The sequence below is a fragment of the Prinia subflava genome, chromosome 24 (assembly GCF_021018805.1).
Source record: "Prinia subflava isolate CZ2003 ecotype Zambia chromosome 24, Cam_Psub_1.2, whole genome shotgun sequence".
Lineage (NCBI taxonomy): Eukaryota > Metazoa > Chordata > Aves > Passeriformes > Cisticolidae > Prinia > Prinia subflava.
The window spans coordinates 3,510,228-3,530,510 of record NC_086270.1 but is presented as its reverse complement, the minus strand read 5'-3'; the positions used below and the strand labels follow the sequence as shown (position 1 = coordinate 3,530,510).

Below are 20,283 nucleotides of genomic sequence, written 5' to 3'. Positions count from 1 at the left end.
CCATGGCACTGACACAGTGCCCATGGCACTGACACAGTTCCCATGGCACTGACACAGTTCTCATGGCACTGCCACAATGTTGGTGTCACTGACATGGTGCTGATGGCACTGACATGGTGTTGGTGTCACTGACATGGTGCCCATGGCACTGACACAGTTCCCATGGCACTGACACGGTGCTGATGGCACGGACACGGTGCTGGTGTCACTGACACAGTTCCCATGGCACTGACACGGTGGCACTGATGTGGTGCCCGTAGCATTTGCTGCTCGTCCCCTCTCTGGAGCAGGGTGCCCACAGCGGGGTCCTGCCCTCCCCAGAGCTCAGCACAGGGCACCTGCAGTCGTGTTTGGGTGTTCGGGTCCGGTTCCCTCCCGTGGCACAACCCAAATCCCTTTTCCCAGGGGAGCAGAGCTCACAGAGGGCATCAGAAACCCGTTCTGCTGTGAACACCCAGCTCTGCAAGGGCACTGCCAACCTGGCAGAGAGGCAGGAGCGGGATAAACCCACACCCAGGGCAGGATAAACCCACTCCCAGGGCAGGATAAACCCACTCCCAGGGCAGGCTGGCAGCGTGGCTGGGAGCCCACCAGGGCAACAGGGACCCCTGGCCACCCTCCCCAGGCCAGGGCAGCGACGTGCTCAGGCCATGGCACCAGCACAGCCCCACGCCAGCTGCTCCTCCGTGGGCAGCTGTTCCTCCTCTGTGAGACAGAATAGGTCTTTAAAAGCTGGTTTGGATCACTTAGGGAATGTGGAATTCCTTTGGAGCCCTGCTGCCGGGCAGGTCCAGCACGTCCCTTCGCATCCCCTGCTCTGTGTGTGGCTGTTTGTAAACTAAGAGTACAGATGACAGGAAAATAATGAAAGCATTTTTCAGAGCAGATCCTTTTGTCATCCCCTTTTTTTTTCTTTCGTTCCCTGGAATAAAGTGCTGCTTTTAAGCCAGCAAATCTTTCAGCTGTAATTACCCTGGGCATTCAGAATTGAAAATTAAGAAATGGGAGGGGGAGGGTTAAAACAAAGGGAGGGAAAATAACCATTCATAAAGTATGTTGAAGATTGTAGGTTTCCAAAAATGCCCTCTCCTGGCAGATATTTCCCACCAGAAAAGATTTCAGTCAAGGTAGATTGGGAAGAAATTTGTAAAAAATTGTGAGCTTTTATTCTTACAGGTCCCAGTGTGGGCCCCTGTGCTGCCCCCACCTCCCACGACCAGCAAGTGCCACATCCTGGCAAAGTCTGGTTTTTCCCCTCTGCTTAACAACACTAAAACATTAAAATAGGAAGAGAAAAAGGCAAAATCAGTCTCTACACCTTTGGCTGCCCTAAGCACCAGCAGCAGGGGCAGGTCAATCCTGCAGAGCCCCACATTCCCTCTGCATCCCACACTTCCTGGAGACCTGTTGAAATCTATTACAGACCTTTGATCTCTTCCTACAAAAAGGATTTTCTGAGGAGAGGAGATGGGATTAAGCAGAAACAATTTTCCCAGGCCACTCTGTGGGTTTTATTTTCCCCCTTCTCTGCTTTCTTTTAAACAGAAGATGCCAACAGCAAAGATCCTCACAAGGTTTTGGGACTGTCAGCTCCTGAATGGAATCCATTCCATCAGTCAAATTTAGCATCTATCAGGAGCAAATACTCAGCATGTGGCACAAAAATCTTGTAAAATAGAACTGTTAAATATTTAGGGCAGATGACAAACAATATGTCATAATATTTGCAGAACTGCATTTGCCATTCAATGCCTTGTCTTAGTCAAGGCCTCAGTTTTTGGAAGCATCAATGCAAGAGTGAGAAACAAGTTGACTGTTGCTGTTTGGCTACACTGTGAAAGGAAAACAGGATTTCATGTAGGTTTCTTAAGTCTAATATATGCTACATGCCAGGTGGGTATTAACATTTATTAGCTGCTTCTTAGCAGTGAATATTGGAGAAGAATTTAATTAACATGCAATAATTGGCATTTTAATTCAGGTTGGCAGGTCTGTGTGCAGCCAATGGGCTCTCCCACTGCAGAGCTAAAAGATTTGCAAAATTCAGTTTACCTGGGAAGACAATTTTTTTCCCCAAAAGAAGGGGGTTTGGTTTCCAGCACCCTGTATTCAGTTTACAGTGAATTTTCACAGATGAACCAGTGGGACCCAGTTTGCACTGGGATGAATGGGAAGAACAATCACCTGCTCAGTGGAAGCTCTGCTGGGTTGGGAGCCCCAGGCTGGGCAGTGTGTGCAGGGAGACACTGGGCCAGCCCTCAGCTCTCCAGCACATAGAAAAGAGAAATCCAAAGTATTTTATCACCCTGCAGGCTTTGTTAAAAGCCTGGTTAGTCCTGGCACCAGGTGGGATTTAAGTTTCAGTGTGGCCTCAGGCCCTGTTCCTTACCTCACCTGAGCTGTGCCTTGCTGGACATCCCAGACCCCTCCACAGGGCGATAAAACACCACAAAAAATCACTCCCAGCTGCACCACCTCGACCCTGCCTTACACATCTGCAATAATTTGACATTTCAAACCCTTTTTTCCTCCAATATATTACAGTGCAACACGTGCTCTCAGCCCAAAGCTGTAAGAGCGACATTTGAGTGTGCCTGATTTATCCAGCCGGTTCCCAGGACTCTCTGCTGAGTTCAGACAGTTCCAGTGAGGTTTTGGGGAGGGAGGGCCCATCACTCAGAGCAGGGATGGGCATGGGGGGACTGGTGGCACAGTCCAGCCCAGCTGCCCCTCCGTGGCAGTGGGGTGGCAGAGGGTGGAGGCTGGAATTGGCACCGTGGTTTCGTTCCGTGTAGCTCACGCACAAATGTGGACTGGTAAATAATCCCAGGGAGCCCAGATACCTGGTGAGGTGTCCCATAGCGAGAACAAGACAAGCACCAGTAGCTCAAAGCTGCCAGATCTCCCTCTTGCAGAGAAATAAACCACTTAGAGCCTGTGGCTGCCTTTCCCAGTGTCGAGGGAAATAGTGGGACTGGGTGCCACTGGGAGATCAGCCCCTAGGGGAGTTCTCAGGCTGCAACCCCAGGGTCACTTTGGGAGATTTGCATTTCCTATGAGCTGAATATTGGGTAAATTAAAAGATTCGTGGCATTTTCCTTGCCTTTATCTTGATGGGAATCTCTTCCTCTGAGATTATGATGTTGCTTTCTTTCTTTTTAATTAATTGAGCCCGCTTTTAAAAAAAAAAAAAAAAAAGAGCCCATTTTATTTTAATCATGTATTATGCAAATCAGGAATTTAAATATCATTAAGAAATCTGTTGCTAACTTAATTTATTTCTGCTGTAGCACCACTGAAGGCTTTTGATCTCAGATTAGCTCTTTGATCCGCTCCCTTGGTCAGGGTTACGCTCTGCCGCTGCGGTAAACGCTCCTCCTCAGATGTCACACGTGCAACACCAGAACAGCTTGTTCAGAGCATGGCAGAGGAAACGCTGCCAATTAGGCCAAACGAGGAGGGTTTGCAATGAGGAGAAGTTTATTTCTAGGAGCCTCAGCCTGTTCTGCCGTGCCCTGGCCGTGCCCCAGCCCGTGGGGACGAGCAGCGCCGGCGTCCAGCCGAGGACGCAACAGGTCATCCCTAGGAGCAGTGACAAACCTTTCCAGACCTTCCCGAGCTGCTGTTCATTAAAAACACAACCTGCCATGTTCCATTAATTCCTCATTTAGTGCGAGTAAAGTGCTGATACATACATTTTAGCTCCAGTGGTTTTAATCAGTTAATTTAACCAGAAGCATTAATAATGTATTGCTTTGCCACTTGACTGCTCATCTGTTAAGCAGCTTATACATAGAAGAATGTCACCCCCTGTGACATGAAGTGCCTAATTCAGAGCAAATGAAATAGGATTTTGCATATTCAATACCAAAATGAGAAAAGAAGGAGACACCGTCTCCTGGGAATGGATCAACCTGCTGTGATGGGATTCCTGTCCTGGCAGGCGGGAAATCCCTCCTCGTGGGACACACTCGCACTTTGCGTATCTGATTTTCTGGTTGAATTCATTTCCTTGGCATTACTCAGCAAGTACCTGGCTCTGCCTCCTGCTGCACCATGTGGTGGAATCAGAGGCCTTGGGAATGTAGCTCTGTCCATCAGCTCCTCTGCCAGCCACCGTGGGCTCCCAGGGACACCCCCAGAGTGACCAGTGTGGGGCTGTGGCAGGGAGGTGACAGCAGGACTGTCACCACTCAGGTTTGGCTCTATGATGCAAGGTCACAGCAGCTGAAATGGAAACAGAAATGTCCCTGGTCATGTTTGAGGGTGTCTGGGGACAGCGAGCTCCTGGACACTGTGGGGCTCCACACCCACCCCACTGTGCCTGTCTCTCCTTTGAGTTCCTGGGGGATTCGGGCTCTGTGTCCTGCCTCTTCCCAAGGATGCTGAGCAGCAAATGCAGTCGGGTGTGCTGGGGAGCTCAGGAACACCAAACCCCAGCCCAGAGGGGCTGTGCTCAGCCCCTGCTCGGCTCCATCTCTCTCTGTAGGGTTTTGTGGACACCAGGAAAGCTCCTGGGTGGGCAGGCAGGTCATGGGCTTCATCAGCCCCATGGAACTGGAGTCCTCAGCAAAAGCAGGTGGAAATGCCTTGGACCTGAGAGCCAGGGCAGCTGCCAGGGCTGGAGCAGCTCAGGAACAGGCTGGTGCCTTTTTAATTCATACAAAAGAGACACACACAGTGAAGGCAGGCGGCGTGTGAGCGTCAGCGATCCAGACACACCGGCTCCGAGGTTAATCCTCTCCCCGCGTTCCAGGCAGAGCCTGCTCCTGGGTTTTTAGCAATCAGCATCCAGGGTGAGGAGCTCCCGTGGGCAGGGCCAGCTCAGCCCCCAGGCCCCCTGAGCAGGGGCTCTCTCGTGTGGTGCTCGTTTGATGAAGCCTGAAATTGCTTTGGATCCGTGGCTGTGCTGCATCACATTAAGCAGCGCCACGCTGAAGTGACAGGGCCAGTGCATGATCAGCAGCAGTTGAAGGGGACAGGGACTCACATCCTGCCGCTCTGTCAGGACCAAGAACGCACTGACAGACCACGGGAATTATTTTCAGCTCCTTCCCAGAAGGTTTGTTTCAATCAGTTCACAAGTCGTGCTCACTGCCTCGGTGCTCACTGCCTTGGTATCACTGCAAGCCTAGCTAGAAAAACACTCGGAGCAGGAGTTCTGGGTTGATCAGAGCAGCAGGGCAGAAGACCCTGCCCCTTGTTTATTCTTTTATTATATACTTCTAGCAAGGTGCCCGTGGATTGGAGAGTGGGCATTCCCACCTCTCATCACATTTGTCAAGGGGACTGTCACACAGTCTTGTTTGTCCCAGCATGGAATGGGAAAACAATGGCAATGTTTATGGAACATAGCTGGTGTTTACATGAAAAGAGCGTGAGAAGGTGAAAACTTCTAGTTTAGCATGAAACGCTCAGCAGCTGGTAAATTCTCATGGTGACACCTTGGCATCCAGGGCACATCCCAGGATGCTGCCATCTGACACACGGGGCTGGGTGGGAGCCTGTGGAGGGCTGGGGCACCAGGACCCACTGCACCTCTCTGGCAGCAAGGATTTCCCAGGAGTAACAAGGGCTCTGCAAGGGTGAGAGCCCCCAGAGCTCCTGGAGCTGCTTTCCTCACTCATCAGTTTGTAGGGTGGGAGAAACAGACTTGTAGAGGATTCTGAAAACCTCACATAGACTTGTACATCTGTGTGTTAACTCTGAAATAAGGTGTGCTGAGTTTTTCAGTGAGCTGGGGTTTTCCAGCAATAGGGTGGGTTTGTTTTTGTTTGGGGACCAGCTGGCATCAACACCAGACCTGGGGACTCTGCTCCATGCCAGGCTGAGCACAGGACCAGCTCCTTGGAGCATACTCATGGAGCATTTCACAGTAGCAGCTCCCTGGGGGAAGGTGCAAGGAGAGATTTCCTGTGAATAAATCTGTCATTGCTTTCCCTTTTTGTTTTGCTGATATTTATTGCCTTCTGGGTCTCCCTGCTCGCTCTGCATCCTTGTTATTGCACCTGAGACTGCCACAGTCCCCCAGGATGGGGAGGCTCTGGGAGTTGAAGCCCCATTCCCAGCCACAGCCTCGTGCTTCAGGGAACTTTCTTTCACTTCCCAGCAGTGTTATCTCATTTCTCTATACAATGCTGCTGTATAAACAGCAGCTCCCAGGGGACCTGGGCCATGACAGTGAGGTTCTCCCCACTGGACTCATCAGCCAAGCAGAAGTGTCAGGTTCTCCAAGCCTTCTCTGTGAGGAAGACTCTCTACAGACTCTCCATTCTCTGCCTCAGGGACCTGTGGAGCAGCATCCTGCAGGAAAAGGCACTAAATTCTGTGTACCTGTCCCCATCGGCCCATTTGCTAACACTGCCCCCAAAACAGAGCAATTTGTCCTCAGAAAAGGGCAAATCCCATGCCTCAGAAGGCAACAGCAAAAACATTTTATAACCTCAGAGGGAAAAAAAAAAAAACCACACAAAAAAAGCAGCTCTGGGCATGGAAGGGCTGTGAGAAGGAAGGGGAGCTCCCGTGTCCCCGAGGAACTCCGCTGGCTCCATCCTCGGTAAGAGCTGTCTCAAACCAGGTATTTCTTCCCGGATGTCACACGGAAAGAGGCTGTCAGAGCTGTCTAAATGTGTGAACAACACTGTCAGCGGGGGAGAGAAAAGTGTTATCAGAAATAGTTGTTCTTCAAAGCTAAATAACTCCGTGATTTATAAGGAGTAGAAGATAAGAGATCACACCGCACGCTGAGGGCTGCTGGAATTTTCTCTCTGAGAATGAAGCTGTTTGTTTTGGTAAAAAAGCAAAAGAGGGGAGAAATTAAAACCTAAAATACTTTGACTTTCTTGATGTAGCTCTTGACAAAGCTAAAAATAACTGCACTGGCACTGAGCCCATGCAACCGTGTCCTGGGATCACTGGAGCAGTGGAGGAGGGTTCCCAGCTCATTGTCCAGGTGTTTTTCCAGCTCCATCCTGGGGCCATTCCCAAGGTCTTCCAGAACCTTCCCTGGGGACAGAAGAAAGCAGTGCAGTTTTGCTGGATGCAGACAGTCCTTGGCCTGTTCTGGTCAACATAAATGGAATTTTAGGTGTTCTGTAGGATTCAGATTTTACCCCAAAGAGAGGCTCAAGTTCTGCTCCTCCGAGTGAAACCCTCTGTGGTTTGCAGCCAGACTTCCCCTTGTGCCAGGCCAGGCTCCTTCTGCCTGCCCGGCCCCACTGTTGCTCCCCTGGCCTAGACCCAAAGGGAGTTTCAGGCATTTGCTCTGGAATCTCATTTCAGATTTTGAAAACTCCTCACCTTAGCAGCAATGTCGAGGTCATCAAATAAAATCACATAAAACAGTCAGACGTGAAGTTGATTGTAATTAGTGTGTTTTCCCATACGCTGGCTGACATTCTCCAGAGAGCAATTAGTCTGCTTTAAGAGTAAAAGACAACTGAATAATTATTTAACCTGCTTGGGATTGATTTTAAAATCCAAGAAGTCAGATACAATAATGGATGACTTCATCAAAAATATGTAAAATAAGTGATAAGGGTTGAAAGCCTTCATCAACAGCTTGTGTGAGGCATCTCCTACAAGGCTGACTCCCAGTCCCAGATCCCACTGCACCAAAGGCCCCCCAAACATGCCATAAAAAGAAGGTTTCCAGGGAAAAATATCTATGCAAACAAAGTCAACCTGAACTGATAAACTTCAGTGGGTGTTGAACAGAACGTGGTGCTGCCGTGGGGAGTCCTCGGGCTCTATCGACTGGTCAAGAACAGCACACATAAATCAGGCAGCAAATCCTCTCATGAACCTCAGGAGGATGTCACAAGGCATGGCAGACCTTGCCACGGCATCTTTTATCTCTCTGCCAAGCCACGGGAGGGGAAGGAAGAAGGAGTGAGAAGCTGAGGCCTGCACAGGCGGGAAACAGCAGGGAATAGCACCACAAAGTGCCCAGCAATCTCCAAGACATTGGAACTGGCTTCAAAACAGGGCAGAGCTTCAGAGAGGCACAGCAACACTAAAGGAGCTTCCGTTTTGCTCTCTCAGGTGGGATTTGTCAATATGTGGTGTATTAAAGTGGAGACTGTTTTGCTGTGGACTTTTCACGCCCATTGACTCTCGTCTGTGAGAGTGAAGCTGGATGAGGTTTCTGCCCAAGGCCCGTGTGGGATTCTGAAATATCCCCCCTAGTGCCCCCCAAAGTTCCTGTGCTAGCTCAGATCCTAGAAGGCTTTGGAGGAATATTTCAGAGACAGGGCAAAGGATTCCAAAAGAGGCTCTAACCCCCAGATGTAGACATTTATTCCAGGTGGTTTCCAGGGGGGAAGAGACCTAGTGCAGAAGAAGAGGGTCTTATCCAGGCTTCTGCTAAGGAGAGATAATTGGAACACAGCCAGTAGGGTCAGAAAGGGAAGGAAGGGTTAAACTATGTGGTTACAGGCTCTAGGGGTCTAGAGAAAATATTTCCCAGGGAAATGCAACAGGATCCCTCACAGTGGAGCTGCCCACAGCTCTCCAGCCCTCGGCAGCAGATTCCCCTGGGTTCCCCCAGCCCAGCCATCACCCAGCTGATGTCACACCCCTCGTGCTCTCAGTGCCATGGGCTGAGCGCCTCCATTTTCCTCAAATGGAAGAACTGCAACAATTATTTTCATAATTAGCTGGCTTTGCAAATTAATGCCGGTTATGCTGTGTAATCATGATGAAGATTATGCATTAATCAGCTGTTTCAAGGCAGTTATTAGGCTCTTTAAATAATGATGGGAATGAACGTCTCTGGAGGAGCGGCGCACAGCCAGGAGGGATGTGAGGATCCAGGGGGATGTGCCATCCATCACAGAGATGACACCCCAGTCCCCCCAGTTCCTGAGCAAAGACCAGGCTGGGCTATCTGGTGGCTGCCCTCAGCACCTTGGCAGCTGTGGGAGATTCCCAAAGTCTCAGAGTATTCCCAGTGTGTTCCCAGCAATGGGAAATGCATGGAAACACATCCCTGCTGCCTGTCAGCTCTCTCATCGCCTGGCCCTGAACTCAAGGCACTGGGTGGTTGCACATAAAGTTCTTTCCTGTCAAAAAGCCTATTACATCCAGTTGGATGTCTGCAAGGGGAATTTATTTAGGATCAAACACCAATAATCCACATACTCAGCCCTTTTCTATTATCTCATAGTAAGACATGCTCCAGTGCAACCCTGAAAGTGCTGGGCTGGGAGAAAGCCTAATGTCAGCTAGTGGATAATCAATGTAACACTAACCAGTTATCACTTCAGCACGAGGCTAGAACACAAAAAATCCCAGGCTAAACAGTCTGGACAGTGAAGCTTTGAACAGAAAGATGGGGTGAATCTCACACTCTCTTTAGTTTTGTTTATTGTGTCTCATATAATATTGTAGATGAAGTTTCTTCTGCCCTAAGAAACTTAAACTGAGCTGCAGGCATATGCAAACTTTGATGTAGATGAATACTTTTCTTTGCACCAGTCAAAGCCCAAATGTTTTGGCACAATCCAGTGAGAGAGAGGCACGTGGACAATTCTGCTACACTCCTGCCCACGCTGCTCAGCATTCTGGATTGAAAACCTGCCCATGAGTGACTGGCTGGAAATCACGTGAGACTGAAATGACGCTCCAGAATGAGCATTCAGCCTCTTTTTTCTTCATTCTTCTGCTTATTACCAAAATTAGCACTGAGTTCAGTGGTTTTTTCTAGCAGAGATATGCAGGGAACAGCTCAAACCTTTTTCATGCCTATGAATGTAAATTAATTCCCACACTTGCCTCACAACTGGGGACATGGATGCACAAAGACTGCAGAGGAAGAGGAGGAAAGGGACTTATCACAATCAAGAGGAGCAGAAAGTCAGAGGCCTTTTGCAAGTCCTTCTGCTTTCTTGCTGAGAACATCTCCGACCATCACTCCTGTGCTTCACCCAGTCCATGGCTCTGGTCACATTCTGGGAGGACACACAGAGCGTGGCCATCAGCGAAGCTGTCAGCTGGCTCTGGCCAAACTGGAACTCCTGGCTAACACCAAACTGCCACAAAACCACAGAAAATGTGCTCCGGCTGCTGGAGAAGGATTCATGGCATTGCCTGAAAGCCAGGAGGGCTGAGCAGACATCTGTTGTCTACAACAAAACATTTGAGGACTATCTTAAATTGAAGAGGAATATTTTCCTTCTGCTAATGAACCCTGAGACCATCTGTTACCAATTGTACTTGCTCGTTTCGCTCATTCATTAATTATTTTGGTTTTCTTTTGAGTGAGGTGGAGCAAGGTTTGTGTCCTTCTGTGGTTCTGTGAGGGGCGCAGGGTGGCTCGTGCATCTCGGAGATGAGGACACACCATTACATAACCCATGCCTGCACCAAGTCACTCCAATTAGAGTGGCTGTCAGTGGGAACTGAGGACAAGGCTCACAGACACGGAGCCAAGAAACCCAGCGATGCTGTGACACGAGCTTGTTGCCCTTGGGGAGGTGTAATGGCATTAACAACTACTGAACACAGCAAAGCTGCATCCGAGATGTGCATTACTGAGCAGAGGAGCTGTAGGGTAGGCAAATCCAGAAGTCTCTGCTGGTCTGAATTAAGAACTTGCAGAAGTAAATATGAGGAACCATAAAAAAGAGAAAGGGGACTGAAAATGGCACTGGAAATAGCCAGCAGCAGCACTGCCCTGCCTGTCTCCTGTGCAAGGACCAGAGGTGGGTGATGAGGCAGGAGGATTTCAAGAGAAGGGCAGTGCCAGCTTTGTACCCAGTAACTCCTCAGAGCACAGACCTGGAGCCTCCCTGCAGATGGGCAATAAGTCTGTCCACTTCCCATGGTCTGGTCCTAAAATTTTATGGGAAGACACTTATCTGCCTCATAAAAATATTCCAAGACTTTAAACACAAAGTTTTTGTGTTTAAAAACAAAGCTGCAAACCTGAACATTCTTATAGACCAGGACATAAGAACATCCCAGTTCTTCATGTGTCCACTTCAGTACAGGACAGGTCCTCAAATGAGCCCCTGCTCCACCTGCAAATGTCCCAAGAGTTTTCTCAACCTTGCTGCACAAGTTTGTGAGAAAAACTGTGGCTCAGAGGTGGAATTTTTTTGTCTTGCAGGAGGAATCTTTGAGTACGCGGATGGCCCCAACACGCAGGTGATGAGTGCCGAGGAACAAGCCTTCCGATTCTCCGCCAACATCATTAACAGGAACAGAACCTTGCTGCCCAACACAACCCTAACCTATGACATCCAGAGGATACACTTCCACGACAGCTTTGAAGCAACTAAGAAAGGTAAGAGCAGAGCAAACTTCTGAGCAGCTTTGTGGCCGTTTATTCAGGGTAAGAAAGGTCTGGTTTCCAGACCAGCAGCTTGTTCTGTCCTGCTCTCACCAGTGATCTGGGTGAGAACTCCTGCTGGAGCTGACCTTCCAGAGGCATTTTAATAGAAGGGGAACAACTACCTTTTTTCCTCTGAAAACCTCACAAAACTCCTTTCAGCATCTGCTCTAATCCTGAGCAGAGGTCTGGAGGCCATGCCTGTGTTTGTGTCACTGCCTCGCTGGCAGTGTTCACATCCATCACATGGATGTTCTGCTCTCTTAATAGCAGTCACTTTTGATTACTAGATAACAGCAGCACACTTGAATGGCTGAAGGGGAGGGACTGCACAGCAAAGGCTGCGAGCTGGTGACCTGTGGGCTCGTGGAGTTTGATTCTGGCTGGGGAGAAAGGAAACCTGCTGCCTGAGCTGGCAGCTATTGGAGGGACACCACCAGGAGGGAGCTGCCTGCTCCCAGCCAGCCCAGTGACCCCCTGTCCCTTTTCTCAGATGGTTTTGTGGTGGAGGCTCCCACAGAGGAGCTTTGCACTCCTCTGTGCCTCTACCCACCGGTCCAGACCCACCTGGCATAACTCGTCCTCTCTCTGTGCCTCATCACTGCTGTAATAACTCAGTATCAGTGCTGGGTCAGTGCCCAGAAGTGTCTGGGCTGTGCCCAGGGCTGTCCCATGCTTACCCCCCCCAGGCTTTGCTGACATCCCTCCCTTCCCCCTGCAGCCTGTGACCAGCTGGCTCTGGGGGTCGTTGCAATATTCGGACCTTCCCAAGGCTCCTGCACCAACGCTGTCCAGTCCATCTGCAACGCCCTGGAAGTCCCCCACATACAGCTCCGATGGAAGCACCACCCTCTGGATAACAAGGACACTTTCTATGTCAACCTGTATCCTGACTATGCTTCCCTGAGCCACGCCATCCTGGACCTGGTGCAGTACCTGAAGTGGAGGTCAGCCACGGTGGTGTACGACGACAGCACAGGTGGGTGAAGGAGGGGCTCGGAGAAGGAATCCTGGAGATTTTCTGTCCTGGCTCTCTTTGGGAGCTTTTCCAATGAACCCTCTTGAGAGCCAACAATGCCCTGTGCAGTGACTGTTCCCAGGGGTTCTAGGCAGGGCTGTGGGAGACCCTGGGAGCTTTCTAAGCATTTCATTCACAAAGCTCTCAGCAAGTGGGGCCGTGAGCTGGCAAAGGGTCATGAGGGTGTTCACTGACATGGGGTGACCATCTCAGCCCGTGCTCTTTTGGCACCGTGGTGCCCTCTGCAACAGAAAATCCCCTGTCCACAGCTGCCGTGGAGGGAGCAGTTCCCAGCTAAAACCAAAAGCAGTTCTGGAAAGTTTTTTGTTTTCTGGATAATTCTGTAACACTGAGCTGGCAAAGTTCTTCACGTAAGGAAAGCTGTTGATGGTTAAACAAAGCAAAGCGCTGCACAGCTTTAGATAAAGCCCCCCCAAAAAACAAAAGCCACATTGGATAGCCTGTCCAACCTAATTTCACTAAACCAAATGGTTTCTTTAGGGGAGGGCTGATGAGAACACAGTTTGACATTCCTGTTTTGCAAATGTGGGTCACAGTATGTTCCCTCCGTGGCATATTCTAATGTGTTTCTTCTCTGCAGAGGGACACGCTTCTCTCTTCCCCCTTGCAATAGGCATCTGCTGAAATTCTCCTTGCAACACCAGATTCCAATAATCCCCGCTCAGCTGCATCCACCGTGGCTCTTTGCCCTGTTCAGGAAACAGAAATGAATTCTGAGGGCAGTAGGAAGTTACGAGTTGTGATTAAGTGACCGTTACGATCTACGCGACTCATAAATCCAAGCTCATATTCATTTTTTCCTTTTGCTGCTGTGCTTGGTAAATATGCAGATTTTAATTTGTTGTCTAGCTCATTATCACATCCTGTCCTTTCTCAAGGGCACATCTGCTTAAGAAAATTTTTTGTGATCCCAGAGATGCCTGAGGTTAGGACCAACCTGCTGTTGTCCCCTTCCTACCCAGTTCAGGGACCCTATCCAGCTCTAGTGGCTGCAGTGGTGGCAGGGAAGCACCAGGAAAAGCCATTCTGTCCTAGAACAGCTCCTCTGGGGTTAATGGTGGACATGTGACACCTTGGCTTTGATACCCTTTGATACTCTTTGATAACCTACACAGACATGTAACTATAAAAACGGGATATTTATGGTCAATCTGCACAGGTTTCTGTGAGGTTGCTCATTGTTTGGTATTGTTAGTATTGGAAAAGGAAAGGTGACCCCTTTCTCACAGCTGTGCCAAGAGAGCCTGTGGACCTGGAGGATCCTGCACCCATGAGCGAAGGGCCACAGTGGCCTTCAGCAATGGGATTTGAGGGATTTGAGGGATGGATGGATGGATGGATGGATGGATGGATGGATGGATGGATGGATGGATGGATGGATGGATGGATGGATGGATGGAATGGATGGATGGATGGATGGATGGATGGATGGATGGATGGATGGATGGATGGATGGATGGATGGATGGATGGATGGATGGATGGATGGATGGATGGATGGATGGATGGATGAATGGAGGGATGGATGGATGGAGGGATGGAGGGATGGAGGGATGGATGGAGGGATGGATGGATGGATGGATGGAGGGATGGATGGATGGATGGATGGAGGGATGGAGGGATGGATGGAGGGATGGATGGATGGATGGATGGAGGGATGGATGGATGGATGGATGGATGGATGGATGGATGGATGGATGGATGGATGGATGGAGGGATGGATGGAGGGATGGATGGATGGATGGATGGATGGAGGGATGGAGGGATGGAGGGATGGATGGATGGATGGATGGATGGAAGGATGGAGGGATGGATGGATGGATGGAGGGATGGATGGATGGATGGAGGGATGGATGGATGGATGGATGGATGGATGGATGGATGGATGGATGGATGGAGGGATGGATGGAGGGATGGATGGATGGATGGATGGATGGATGGATGGATGGATGGATGGATGGATGGATGGATGGATGGAGGGATGGATGGATGGATGGATGGATGGATGGATGGATGGATGGATGGAGGGATGGATGGATGGATGGATGGATGGATGGATGGATGGATGGAGGGATGGATGGATGGATGGATGGATAGATAGAGGATGGATGGATGGAGGGATGGAGGGATGGATGGATGGATGGATGGATGGAAGGATGGAGGGATGGAGGGATGGATGGATGGAGGGATGGATGGATGGATGGATGGATGGAAGGATGGAGGGATGGAGGGATGGAGGGATGGAGGGATGGATGGATGGATGGATGGATGGATGGATGGAGGGATGGAGGGATGGATGGATGGATGGATGGATGGATGGATGGATGGATGGATGGAGGGATAGATGGATGATGGATGGATGGATGGACTGACGCATGGATCGAGGGTGGGAGGTTGCTCATGATCTCCTGCCATGGAGAACAAGGGAAGCCCTGAGCAGCTGTGGTCCAGCCCGTGGGGAAGGCAGACCTGTGACGCTGTGGGTTTGTCTCTGTGTGACCCCCAAGGCCTCATACGGCTGCAGGAGCTCATCATGGCCCCGTCCCGCTACAACATCCGCCTGAAGATCCGCCAGCTCCCGCTGGACACCGACGACGCCCGGCCGCTGCTCAAGGAGATGAAGAGGGGCAGGGAATTCCGCATCATCTTCGACTGCAGCCACCTGATGGCAGCTCAGATCCTCAAGCAGGTGAGTGGAGGGGGCAAGCAGGAAAGCAGAGTGGCCGCTGAGGAGCCCATGGGTGTGGGGTGGCCATAATGGAGATTGACCCCACCCTGGGGTGCAGCCCTCCCTTGGGCATCCACAGCCATGCTAAGGGCTACAGCACGTCCGTCCTTCAAGGATTTCTGCAGAAAATGCTGTTTTCACTGAAAAAATTGGAGGTAACAAAAAGTGGCTGTGGGTGAGAGCAAACAAAGGTTACAGGAGGAGAACGGGCTGTGCCAAATCCAGGCCCAGGCTGTGCAGGACAATTCTCTGGCTCTTAGTGCAGCTGTGCAGCCCCAGCCTTCTTCCCTCTTCCCTCTTCCCTCTTCCCTCTTCCCTCTTCCCTCTTCCCTCTTCCCTCTTCCCTCTTCCCTCTTCCCTCTTCCCTCTTCCCTCTTCCCTCTTCCCTCTTCCCTCTTCCCTCTTCCCTCTTCCCTCTTCCCTCTTCCCTCTTCCCTCTTCCCTCTTCCCTCTTCCCTCTTCCCTTTTCCCTCTTCCCCCTTCCCCCTCCATCCAGACAAGCTCTCCCAGCCAGGAAGGATGGCATCCTCTGTCCCTCTGTCCCTTGCCCAGCACTGTCTGCAATCCTTGGACTTTAAGCCAGATGTCAGTGATTTTCCATTCATTTGGGCTCCCTCCTTCCTTCCTCCACAAGTCCCTCCACTGGCATTCTCACTGCTCTCCCCACCTCCACCTTATTCCCGAGTGCCTTTGGCTTTCAGGGTCCATATGAGGTAGAGGAAAAGGCTCTCACAGAGATGCTAAAAAACAGCCAAAGTGCTGCTCCTATCAGCCCAGCACGACACCACCACACAGATTAAATAAATCCCCAAAGGGATGAGAAAGTGAGCACAAGGCAAGAGCCTTCTCCTGCAGCCTGCTTGATGCAAAATGAAGGGAAGTGCTCGGAGAACTTGGGAAGCCTGGGAGGGATTATTATGGAAAGCAATAGAAGGGGCTCATTGTCTCCTGCCAGTTATTTTCCCGTGCTGGTAGTGTTTGGTGCTGCTCACTTATTATGCAGTTTATTATAGTTTATTGTGCCATCTGCTCAGCTCATCACCGCCGGTGCAGAGTGAGGAAGATGGAGGAGAGGGGGGACCAGGGGAGACAAATCTCTCTAAGTCCTTCTGGCTGGCTTTGTGTGTGTGAGTGTCGGGGTTTTGTCAGGACCTGAAGCCATGGATTTCAGCTCAGTAATATAAGGCAGTGTATTTTTACTCATGGAAAAGTATTCAATGTCTGGGGAGTTGCACAAACCCAAACCACAGCCTGACTGGTGTCTGCATGCCTGGCCACTCTGGCGTGTAACATCAGGCAGGTTTGGAGCAGAGCACCATGACCTACACATCACCCTGCTGAAGATTAGGAGGCTTAAAAACCTCATCTTTTCCTCACTTTTCTACCTGTAGCAAGGTAGAAAAGAGGTGCCACCCTTATTTGTGAAACAGCTCTTTTCCACTGAAAGTACGAGCTAGGCAAAGCCATCTCCTGGAGGAGGGGAGTCTGCTTCCCTTTGCAGCAGTAGAAGAGCAATGCACAGAACAAAAAAAACCCCAAAAAAACCCCCCAAACCAACCAACCAACCAACCAACCAACAAACCAACAAACCAACCAACAAACAAACAAACAAACAAAAACCCAAAAAACCAAAACAAACAAAAAAAACAAACAACAACAAAAAAAAAAAAAAAAAAACAACCCAGGGAGAAGGTCCAGCATTCTGTTTATGCCAGAATCAGTAATAATCATATTTTATTGGTATTAGGTGTCTTTTGTAATATTTTGGTCACTACACCAGTCAGCTCTGCAGACATTTGGCTGGACAGAGTTCCTGGAGTCCCTTGGCCCTGCTGGCACCCCAGTGCAGCCTCATGGATGGCAACAAGGTTCTCACAAGGCTTGTGCTAAAATTTGCACTCCTTGGCACCGATTTTCATTGCACATCTTCAGATAACACAGGAGGTTTGGGCACCTACAGCCTGTGCTGGCTGAGGCAGCTCTGACTGAGCAGTGCACACACCCCACCGTGCCAGTCAGGGTTTTGCTCCCCAGAGACTCAAGGTTCCATGCTCCCATAGCACAGCACTGATCATCTGGGCAGGAGCAGTAAAAAACCCACAGATGAGTAATCCATGAGTAACACCACCAGATGAGACTGTCACCTCCTGCTCCAGCCTGGGTCCCTTGGAGTGACCAGACATCAAACCATCCATTATTTTGCCCTCTTGGAAAACAAATAATTGTAGAAACCTACCAGAAAGTGAGACTGTTTGTGAGGCTTTCCCGTTCCACCCCAGGTTCTCTGGCCTCGCTCAGTTTTGGTCCCTTGTTATCACCCCAGGTCTGTTCCCAGGCTGTCCCGAGCAGCCGCTGTGCTCCGCAGGGCACAGCTGTGCCTGTCAGCTCTGACACAGCTCCTGCTCTCACCCTGCCCACTGCCTGTGGCTTATCCACCAGGAATATCATTTATTCATTACCCCAAAAACCCAGATGCATCCTGCCCCAGGCTGCCAGTGCTGGGAAGCTGGAGCTTCCTTCTGGCAGCGGGTCTGGGCTCCTCAGCTATGGCCAGAATGATCCATCTGTGGAACGGGACCTGGGATCTCATTATTTGCTCCAGATTGGCTCCCCATCACTGACTGATGCTTCCCACACTGAGGTACCATTCCCTGCTCCAGCTCTTTGAACCAGGGTGTGCAGGAGGGAGAGAGCTGCACTGCAGCCCCCTGAATCCACTGACCAGGCAGGGAATGGGGGACAGGACCGTGAATGGCCACAGGGACAGCCCCCAGACTTTCTAAAATCTACTTCCAGAGCAGGAAACCTGGGGTGAAATCACACTTTAGAGTCACACTATCTAGGCTTGCAATCCAGATCCTTTCCTTTTCCCTTGTTTTTTGACATCTCACTTCTTTTCAGACTGTCACTTCCTTCCTCGGAGGTAAATTCCGCCCTAGTAATTTCAGCAAAAAAACCAAGGGAAGCAAACATTTCCTGGGGGGACTTGAAGTCGCTTTCCCATCAGTGGGGATTTTAAAGTGCTCCTGCATGTGTTCTCTCCAGAAAACATGCTCACACAGTCAGCATCCCAGCCAAACCCACGGGAGTCTTCCTGTCACCAGCCACCAGCTCCAAGGTGACCTTTCTCATGGACTGGAATGTGCTCCCCCTGTGCTGTGAAGGGCTTGGACATGGTCATCCAGCCAAGGCCCCTTCAGTTGTCCTCTGAAAGCTTCCAGGACAGCCTGTTCTCTCCAGTGCTCAGTTATGCAAATCCCAGCAATCTGCAGGAGCCATCCTCCGTGTAGGGGCTGGCAGGGAATCTCAAGCTGTGCTGGCCAAGGGCCCTCAGGACTGTGATCTCCAAAAATTGAGGGACAGGGGATATTCCCACCCCCATCCTTGTGCCTACACCTTCACTGACCCACTTCTCAACCAGGCCCTAACTTAGGATCTGTGCTCAGGAAGGAGGGACAGAGGCTCCATGAACTCACTGCACAAATGGGGTTGAAGGAGGGGATGCAGAGCCCCAGAATTACACGTGTCAGAACTCAAAACCCTTTCAGCTGGCTTCTCAGCCACTCCACAGACGTGTAACTAGAAGAAGGAGCTATTTGTGGTCAATCTGCACAGGTTTATGTGAGGCTGCTCGTTGTTTGGGATTGGAGAAGGAAATGTGAACCCTTTTCCCACAGCTGTGCCAACACAGCCTGTGGCCCTGGAGGGTCCTGTACCCATAAGCAAAGTGCCACAGTGCCCTGGCACACCCAGGGACACCCAGTGTCACCCAGGAATGCCACCAGCCCTCACAGGAGCTGGACACTGAGGCTTTGCCACCGTTTCAGAATGGTTTGAGGACCACAGCTCCACTCAGCTCAGCACTTGAGCATGTGCCTCCTGCTGACTGAGCATGGCTTAACTGCTCCATGACCTCAATCCTGAATCCAGCCCCCCATTTCTGGGTCTCTCCTGCCACATTTACCTACGAGCTCTGAGTTTTATGTTATATTTATGTTATATTCTTGTATCCCTTTTCTAACCCCTTTTCCCTGCTCTCCTTAAGGCCATGGCAATGGGGATGATGACAGAATATTACCACTTCATCTTCACCACTCTGGTAAAGTATCTGGCTGTGCACACACCTTGTACACTCGCTGGAGGGGCAGTGGGGTTGTGAGGGGTGGGATGGGTGTCTGATCCTGGGGTGCACTGCACTGGGATGGGGTGGGAAACTCAAGGAAAGAGGAGACCTGGGACCCTGCCAGGAGGGGAGGACAGGGCTGGAGCTGGCTGCGGGTCAGGGTCAGACCTGGCTCTAACTCCTCTGCTCTGCAGCACTGCCCAGGTGCTCAGCCTGTGAGACGTCTGTTCTTCCTTCCCCTGCCCTTGGACGGGTCACTCCTTTGGATGTGGGTCTGGTTTGATTTCCCTCCCAGTCATTTTGATTCCAGTGCAGCTCCCCACGCACTGACAATGAGCACAGGGGGTGCAAGGCTGCAGCCCCCAGGATGGGGTGGGACCCTGATTCAGCAGGAGCTGGGGATGAGCACCCAGGACCCCATCTGGAACCAGGAATAGCCCTGATGTGGTCCAAGCTTCAGCCCTGCAGGGTTTTTTTGCAAGAGGAGAGCTCAGCCTGACATTAACTCCCCTCTGTTAAACACGGGCCAGTTCCTCTCTGACTCTGGGAGGCGTTTGGTTTTCCTGGCAGGGTCACTTTTGTCTCCATTTAAGATGCTATTGTCTAGTCTACTGTTGAATTTTGTGTGATTTTGAAAATCCAATTTATCTTTTTGCCTTTAGGAAAGAAACAGACTAAACTAACCCTTAAAAACTACAAAATTTATTTTTCAAATGCAAAAGACATTTTAATTACCCCTGCTGCCATTATCTATTCCAGGCAGCTTTAAGCATTTCCCAGATAACCTCCTATTAATCAGCCCCAGCTGAGCCTGGAGTACATTTCATGTGTAGGTACAGCCTGGAGGTGGGAAAAGAGGAATTATAATAAATTAATAGATAAGCAATCACAATTAATGCCACTTTCCTGAAATAACAGTTATATCATGGGAAAGATATTTTAATCTGTCATTCCTTAAGGCAATGTTTTCCTAGCTTGCAATGCCTGTGCTTCAGCTTCCCCAGTACGAGACCCATGGGGTGCTAATGAATTAGTCTATTATGTTATACTGAATGTTTCTAA

General features: G+C 50.2%; 1 protein-coding gene across 2 annotated transcripts in view; it reads left to right on the top strand.

Annotated features, from left to right (window-relative positions):
• GRIK3 (glutamate ionotropic receptor kainate type subunit 3) overlaps nt 1–20,283 on the top strand; it is a 117,506-nt gene that overhangs the window by 54,826 nt on the left and 42,397 nt on the right. For both annotated transcript variants that reach the window (XM_063419089.1, XM_063419091.1), the window contains exons 2-5: nt 11,111–11,287; nt 12,054–12,311; nt 14,878–15,059; nt 19,144–19,197. In XM_063419089.1, coding sequence (XP_063275159.1) covers nt 11,111–11,287; nt 12,054–12,311; nt 14,878–15,059; nt 19,144–19,197 — 671 coding nt within the window. The remainder of the gene's footprint in view (nt 1–11,110; nt 11,288–12,053; nt 12,312–14,877; nt 15,060–19,143; nt 19,198–20,283) is intronic.